The following is an 8,531-nucleotide window of genomic DNA, read 5'->3' as shown; positions in this document are numbered from 1 at the left end:
CAAAGTAAAATCTGCTCCTACCGTGGCCCGGCCTCCGCCGCTCCTGGAGTTTCAGGAATATCAGCCGATTTCTGACAGGACACGGACCTGCGGTTCCCAAATAAGATGCTTTATACGCACGACGCAAAGCCGTCCTCTGACTGCTGAACTGGAAGTACGCGTCCAGGGGTGTCATGTGGACGCTGTGCTCTTAGGAACAGATCGGTGTACAGACGGGCTCCATCAGGGCATGAAGAGGCCACACGGGGAGCACATACATGTGCTGGGAGTGACCTCCACGCTGCGAGGTTGTCACGTTAAGGCCACCACAACCAGCGTCTCAGTGCAAAGTGTGGAGATCTGAACATGGTCGTCAGGTGAGAAGGTGAAACCACCGTGTGAAACAATGAGAGGACGGGAGTCATGTGTCCTGAGCAGTTTCTACACCAGCAGCACGGAAGAGGCATGAGGCTCACCAGGAGCAGTTATGTAAAATGCTGAGACCGATGAACGTCATCATCTTTTCTTTGGGGGCGGGGGGAGGGGTTACTGATTGAATCCAAACTGTGTGCCCGGCCCTGCACTCGGAGTAGCCGATTTAGGGACAAGCAGAGTAGCGACTGCGTCTTGCCATGACCGGTCAGTACCCGAGATCTGAACAGACATAGGAGAAATAATGCAATCAAGATAGAAGACATTCTCGTGATTAGATTAGAATCCCAGGGCCACGTGGGAGTTTGCAACTGAGTCAGTATATGGTCATGCGACGACTCAATCGTGAGCTTCCATCATGTGTCTCCGTCTCTCTGTCTCTATTTTTGTATCTGTCGCTATCATCTCTATCATCTCTGTCTCTATCACCTCTATCTCTAATTTATCTAACAATCATCTATCTCATCTATGTATCTATTTATCATCTATTTACCTATCCATATATCCATCCATCCATCAATCTAACATCTATCTATCATCTATCCATCTATCTACCTATTATCTATCTATCTATCTATCTATCTATCTATCTATCTATCTATCATCTATCTATCATCTATCTATCGCTAATTTACAGGCATCTTCTTGCCGATTGCTATGGTTCAGCTGGGGCTGTGAAAATAAAACTAGAAAGTATTTAGAGAAAATAAAGAGGTGAGTTAAACGGCTTACACATTTCCGGGGAGCGGTGGGGATTTGAAGACCCGAATAAACAGGGTCTCCCTGCCCCTTGAGCCTCTTGGACCTTCGGTGGAAAGGCTGCTCCGTCGAAGCAGCTCTCCGCGGCTGTGCCTTCCAGGGGCTCCGTCCGGTCTGTCCGGGGCCTCACGGAGACAAAGCAAACGAGAATGATGCTCTTTCACAAAACCCGTCTCCAAAGTAATGAGCTCATCCCCAGCAAAGCGGCTGGACTGTCAGCGTGCCTGGCGCATAGCGTGCAGTTGTTGGAATGCTGTTGGCTAAGTCAGGGAGGAATGGCATGCGTGCCGGCCCCTGACGGGACATAAAGGCCAGGGCAGTGGGAGGCTCACACCCCAGAACCACCTCCCCAAGCACAGCCGAGCTCTCTCCTCCTGACAACATGTGTGGCCGTTACTATAGCAACTCCTGTGGCTACGGCTGTGGCTATGGCTGTGGCTACGGCTGTGGCTATGGCTGTGGCTATGGATCTGGCTATGGCTGTGGCTGTGGATCTGGCTACGGCTGTGGCTATGGATCTGGCTATGGCTGTGGATCTGGCTACGGCTGTGGCTACGGCTGTGGCTATGGATCTGGCTGTGGCTACGGCTGTGGCTCTGGCTGCTGTGGGCACCGCCCGTTTGTCTACAGAAGATGCGATCCTGCTGCTAGGATGCACCTGCCCCTCACCTTTTCCCCGGAAGCGATCTCTCCGGGCCTCTCTGCTTGTGTCTCACCACCCACTGAGCAGAGGGTGGTCCGAGGCTGAAGGAGACGGGGTCGCCCTGAAGGTCTGGGTGCTCTCGGGGGCCCCAGTCCCTCCATGACACTCCCGCAGGTGGAGGGCCTGGCGTTGCTCGGAGGCCACGTGCAGGCCCACCCGCCCGCCCGGTGCTTCCATGTTGCAGCGCTTTCCAAATAAACGTGTTGTTGGTCCTAACACGGCTGTGATCCTCTGTGTCGGGCAGACTCACTTCTTTATCTTCTGTCTCCGCGACCTCCTCAGGGAGGGCCCACCCGGGGCCGCTGTCACCCCAGCTGCGTGTCTTCCATCCCCGGGGTCGGTGCCTGGCACACACGGAGTCTGACGCGTCTGGGTTTCATCTCGGAAAAGGTGGCCGCTTCTTGGCTGCATATTGTGTTGTTACTTCCTTTTCCTCAGGGTTTGTTCTTGAGCACGTGTGTCCCATGACCCTGGGTCTGTCCATGTCTCTCCACATTACTCAGCACACCCAGTAATGCATGTGTGTGCACGCACACACACACGCGCACACACACACATGCACACACACTCACACACGTGTGCACCTCAGGAAACCTGCTTTGAGAAAACACTAATGGTGAGGAGTGGGCGGGAGGGGAGACGGGAGGCTGCTCCGGGCTCTCTGAGTCCATGTGTTCTCCTCAGTTCTCCCTGACACTCAGGGCTGGTTCCTGCTCGAACCCTGCCCCCTGTACCGACGGCTGGAAACTTAGTCCAAGTTCCTGCTTCATCCCCTGCTCACCAGCTCCAGGTGCCAGGTGTCAGAGACAGCGGCCCCTTCTTGGCGGCGGGGCAGACGGAGAAGCCGGAGAGGCTGCGGGTGAAGGAGGATGAGTCTTGATGGCAGAAGCCGGTGGCCACACGGCCGTCAAGACGAAACGGTTCTTTACAGCAAAGTCCATGCAGGCAGTGGACGCGCTGGTGAACATGCGCCTCTCCCCGCCAGCAGCTCCGTCACTGTGCCCACAGCTGTGAACCGAGCAGCTGCACGCTGCCCCACACTCACCCCCTCACATTGTGGCGGCGCCTGAGCTCCAGCTCAGCAGCTCCTCCCGGCGCCCTGCCCCTCCCGGCGCCCTGCCCCTCCCTGGCTGGGGAACATGGCAGCTGTCCCTGAGCTCTCTGTGAGCTCAGCCTTACAGCAGAGCAGTCCCAGCTCTCAGCTCCGCCTGAGCTCCCCTCCTGCACACACAGGAGCTACATTCTCTGCGCCTCTCCCCCCTCTTCTCTGAGGTCTCTCTCCTCTGCTTTGCCCGGCTGCTCTCTCTCTGGCAGAATTCCTCACACACACTCCTCCGGTCAGGAGCCTGGACATGACTCCTTAGACAGGAAGGCCAGCTGCCCACAGCGACGGCCATCCTATCGGCGGAGAAGGGCACAGCCTGCCGTGTCCTTGCTCCTGCTGGTGGCCTCTTGGCCTCGGGCACCCGATGAGGCTCCTGCTCCGAGAGGCCTTGGCCATTCCGGTGTCCTGACAGCAAGGCTCTGTGCTCCCCTTGGCCCGGACTATCCGGGGACCCTGGCGTGCTTCCCACAGAGGCTCACGAGTTTGTGTGAGAGTGACCGGGAGACCGGCCAGGGGAGCCCGGGTCTGGGTGTGGGCAGGTCATGGGAGGGGACAGGTGAGCATCGGGGACTTGGTGAAGGGGGACCTGTCTGACCTTATCGCAGGGAGGAAACCTAGAGAAGATCATCGCTGAAAGGTCTGTATTCTCAGCACGTTGGGTGCGGGCATCAGGGGGTCTGCCCAGCTACAGACCGAAAGGCGGCCAGCTTTGCAGCGTGTCTGTCTGTCTGCACTCTGAGTGGGCGGGGAGGACGATGGGGACACACAACCTGCACGCAGAGCTCTCTCTCGTCCCCGACCTCCTGCGATGAGGACGATGCCCTTGTCGGGGGCGTCCTCACTGGGTGTGTCTGGGCCCAGGCAGGGTCCCCACCACGAGGGTGTTTGAGGGGAGAGGGTGGAGCAAACGGTGGTCTGCATCCGCTCTGCCCCCACCCTGCGCCCGGTGCCCCAGGTGAGAAATGGAGCGGAGCTTGTCGCCCGGTGGCAGATGGCGAGGCTGGTCCCCGGGAAACACAGAACCGGAAGCTCTCACATCCGGGAGGGAGGCCTGTCTCTATGGCTGTTCTGACGTTAGAAATCCCATCTCCGTGGGGGACCTGCAAAGACTTCAAGCGCTGAAGCCACAGCATAATGGCCGTCGGTTACGTGAACATGGCGTTCCCGGATCCCTGGGATCGGAAAGACTCTGCTGTCTTGGGAGGAGAAAGGGCAGAGGAGGAGTTGACAGCTCTCCCTGGAGAAATAGAACCACTTCCTGTGAGCGAGAGGAGCGCGTCGTCCTGTTCAGCACACGTGGCCCGAGCTTCTGACAAAGGACATTTCCTTACGAGCCGTGAACGGAGGGCTGACCTATGTCACCCCTGCTCCTGGAGCAGGGGAAAGGCAGGGAGCCCTCAGCCACACAGACCAGGACGTGAGGAGACAGTCACACACAGGGGTGCTTGGGAAATGCAGGGGCGGAAACGACTAGGAGGCGGGACTAAGAGTAAGTGGAGAGAAAGGTCAGGAATGGTTCTGGAAAAAGGACAACATTCCAGGTTAAATATGCACGATGGGCAGGAGCTGGTCAACCACAGAAGAGAAATGGCCTCTGAGCAGGGGAGGAGGAGGGAGCATGTGGAGGGGGCCCAGGTGCTGAGTCTCGCGGCGGCACCTCGCCGCCTGTCCTGGACGATGCCATCGTTCGTGGCGCTGAAGGAGTGAACGCTCAGGGGCGGGCATGAGAGTCCGAGATGGTCCCCGAGGGCACACAGCCCCTCCCCGTTATGGTGGGAGTGACCTGTAACTTGCTTCTAACCTTGGCAAAGGTGATGATAGGATGTTACTTCTGTGATTATGAATGTTTAGGGCTGACAGGCAAAACACAAGATGGATACATTTGAATTTCAGATACAAAAATACAAATCTACTTATATAAAAGCCATGGGTGGTGTTCATCACGACCTGAACCGCAGCGACCAAGCGGAAGGAAGTCAGTCCTGCAGGGGTTGTCTTGGCAATGGCTGCGCCCTCCCCCGAGCTGTTTCCTGGAGCTGTTTCTGGTGAGGGCGGGGTTTGAGGCAGGAACCCGCCCTCGGAGCATGGACCCACTGAATCCTGGGTCGTTTTGCCAAGGGCTGCACCCTCCCCAGCTGTTTCCCGTGTGGCCTGAGGGAAGAACCCACCCTCAGAGCGCCAGGAGCGCCCAGCAGCAGTCAGTCCTGGGTTGCTGAGGTGGAGGCCACGGCGTGGTAGAACTCTGGGTCTGGCCCCACAGGGGGCATGGCCAACCTTCAAACCAGACCCTGACAGTAGAAAGGAGGGAACCCCATTCCTCACAGAGTCCGCTGTTGGATAGCTTGCTGTCAGTGGCCTGCCAGCCAGGAACCCCATTCTCCTGCACCCCGGACCCTGACAGGAGGGAGGAGGGAGCCCCTTTCCTCATGGAATCAGCTCCTTTTGTTACTGTTTATTTATTAATAAATTTATATATTATTTTCATATACATTTTACTAATTTCCTTTCATCTCTCATACTTCTATTATAGAGAAAGGGCAAATAGCAATATTAAAATATCTCTGCTAATTAATTCCCTTTTTTAAAAAATATATTTTATTGATTTTTTACAGAGAGGAAGGGGGAGGGATAGAGAGTTAGAAACATCAATGAGAGAGACACATCGGTCAGCTGCCTCCGGCACACTCCCCACTGGGGATGTGCCCGCAACCAAAGTACATGCCCTTGACCAGAATCGAACCTGGGACCCTTGAGTCCACGGGCCAATGCTCTATCCACTGAGCCAAACCGGTTAGGGCAATTAATTCCCTTTTAATGTGCACAAATTTTGTGTACCGGGCTACTAGTATATCTATATTTAATATATTTTTATTCCAGAGAGGAAGGGAGAAGGAGAGAGAGAGAGAAACATCAATGAGGAGAGAGAATCATGGATAGGCTGCCTCCTGCATGCCCCACACTGGGGATCGAACCCACAACCCGGGCATGTACTCTTGACTGGAATCCAACCTGGGACCCTTCAGTCCGCAGGCTGACGCTCTCTATCCACTGAGCCAAACTGGCTCAGTCCCAAAATATATTTTTTAGTATAAATAAGTTGTGTGCAATATTGGGGTCATACTTACCAAATCTGGCGACTCTGTTTAATTGATAAGGTGAAGGCATTCCCCTGCGTCCTGGCTGACCCCTTGGGTGTGACCTTGTGAGAATCAGAGCCGAGATGCCAGTCAGGCTGAGCTCAGACCCCAGACCCAGGAGGCCTGTGAGATCACAGGTGGGCGCTGCCTCTGCTGCTCCTTTGTGGTCACTACGACAGGCCCCTCACGGTCCTCTCTGTGTCCTGGGGGGTGCAGGGGGCGTGGGTGACCTGGGGGTCAGGTCGGCACATCAACAGGGGTCAGGAGACCAGTCACGGGGATGATGTCACAGACAAAGCCCCTGGAGGGACAGGGAGAGGGGGAGTGGCCCCTCAGCCATGCCTGAGGGTTCTGGCTCCTGCACAAGGTGCTGAAGGAAAGTTCCTGCAGGACCCAGAGTGTCCCCGGGAAGAGTGAGAGACTCGGAGGTGACTGGGGACTATGACAAAGTGATTTCCCCACGGACAGGTCACCGTTAGCGACAACGAGCTCCTGGCCCAGCGAGTGCTCAGGCCTCCAGGGGTCAGAGAGGGAGACTTCATGGAACAGAGACTGGGCCTTGGTGCCGTGTTAGCTGTGGAACTCAGTGAGTTTTCTCACCTTTTGATGCCTCAGTTTCCATATTGTAAGAAGAGACCTACTACTTTTACAATTTCTTTGTGACCCAATAGGTTAAAATCTCTGAAATTAGTGATTTAACAAACATTCAGCAGTTACAATAGAGGAGATGTGTGTGTGTGTTATTTTGGTTTGAAGTAAATGACCACCTCGAGTTGATAAAAATGTACTGAGTGGCCCTCGGGGTAAAAATACATCCTCAGACGAGACTGTGCCACGGACTGGACGCACAGGAGCTCTGTGCTGTGCGAGGGGGAGCAGTGTCTGGAGGGCAGCGGGGGCCCGCGAGATGACCTGTGACGCAGCCAGCGTGTCCTAAGCTGGTCAAGCTCACTGGAATAGCTGCGTTCCCAGCATAGACTCCCCTGCTCGCCCGGAGCCTTGTTGTTTAAAAGGCATCGCTGGCATCATGTGTTCAGGTAACTGGATAATTGATGGAAACTCACCTCATAGACGTGTCATTGGCTCAAGACAAGGCCCAGGCGACACAAAACAAACACAGTTCCCAGTAAAAGTGAGAGACTCTATACTAATGGTCATTTACTACCGAGTCCTCTCATGATCCACTGACAGGAGTGACCTGCACATTCCGGGCGTTAAGTGAATGTTTCCTGCGTGAGTCACAGACGCGATGGCATTCCCGGGCCCTTCTCGCGGATATAAAGCTTCCAGGGGAGGAGGCGACATTCACACTCAGAAACGTCCCTCTTCGCCTCAACCCAACCCTCACCCTCCGCCAGCATGTGCTGCAACTACTACGGGAACTCCTACGGGGGCTGTGGCTACGGCTGTGGCTCTGGCTACGGCTCTGGCTATGGCTGTGGATACGGCTCTGGCTATGGATCCAGATATGGCTGTGGCTATGGATCTGGCTACGGCTGTGGATATGGATCAAAATATGGCTGTGGATACGGATCTGGCTACGGCTGTGGCTATGGCTCTGGCTACGGCTGTGGCTACGGCTCTGGCTATGGATCCAGATATGGCTGTGGATACGGATCTGGCTACGGCTGTGGCTATGGCTGTGGCTATGGATCTGGCTATGGCTCTGGATACGGCTGTGGCTACGGCTCTGGCTATGGCAGTGGCTGCTGCACCTTCCGACCATCCTGCTACCGACGATGCTATTCCTCTTGCTGCTAGAACATCCTCCTAGAACACCCTGCGCCTCCAACATAATATTGAAAATTAATGCCTTTCCCTGAATGATGCCCCATTCTTCATCTCTACACTCCAGTAAGGATTGGACACCTCCTGTTATTACATAAAAGTCTTGTTGTTATTGAGGAAGTTTGAATGCATCCATTATGCACCCCGAAGACAGAAGATTTGATTCTGATTATGTTCAAAATGTCAATTTTTGGCTTTTCTATTCTCTAGTGTCTATTCACTGTATTATCCACGGGAATAAGTACACTGTAGTTTGAAAAAATTACAGTTTTCAATAAACGAATGGCATTTGTTCCTGCAAGTATTTGTGTCTCTGTGGCTGGAGTCATCGCTGAGATTAGCATTTGCGTCCCGTCCGCCATGTTAGGCAGCCACTTTCAGCTCTTCCTTGGGTCTGTTTACTCCTCCATCTACCAAATGTGCCCCTTCTCCCACCCATGCCGCCTGGTGGTTTACTTCGGGGTTGCAATAAATCTTGATATTAAGTAATGTGACTATGCTGATACTCCTTTTCCAAGTTATTTTGGCTATTTTAGTTGTTTTTGGTATCCATATAAACATTAAAATTAGCTTGTCAATATCCATAAATATATTGTGCTGAGATTTCAATTGGGACTGAGTTGAATAT

At 54.3% G+C, this 8,531-nt stretch overlaps 1 protein-coding gene across 3 annotated transcripts; it reads left to right on the top strand.

The window, feature by feature from the left end:
- Positions 1 to 1,552: 1,552 nt before the first annotated feature.
- LOC132229175 (keratin-associated protein 21-1-like) lies at positions 1,553 to 8,199 on the top strand. 3 transcript variants are annotated; one of them, XM_059685931.1, is made up of 2 exons: positions 1,553 to 1,679; positions 7,581 to 8,199. In XM_059685931.1, exons 1-2 carry the CDS (start codon positions 1,553 to 1,555, stop codon positions 7,874 to 7,876), a joined length of 423 nt encoding a protein of 140 aa, XP_059541914.1. In that variant the 3' UTR covers positions 7,877 to 8,199. The 3 variants fall into 3 exon arrangements, with proteins under 3 accessions (XP_059541914.1, XP_059541916.1, XP_059541915.1); XM_059685933.1 differs by lacking the exon at positions 1,553 to 1,679 and having other exon boundaries at positions 7,475 to 7,614; positions 7,741 to 8,199; XM_059685932.1 differs by lacking the exon at positions 1,553 to 1,679 and having other exon boundaries at positions 7,475 to 8,199.
- Positions 8,200 to 8,531: the final 332 nt, after the last annotated feature.

Source organism: Myotis daubentonii, chromosome 3 (genome assembly GCF_963259705.1).
Source record: "Myotis daubentonii chromosome 3, mMyoDau2.1, whole genome shotgun sequence".
Classification (NCBI taxonomy): Eukaryota; Metazoa; Chordata; class Mammalia; order Chiroptera; family Vespertilionidae; genus Myotis; species Myotis daubentonii.
Note: the sequence above shows the minus strand (reverse complement) of the source record. Positions and strands in the feature narration are given on the sequence as shown.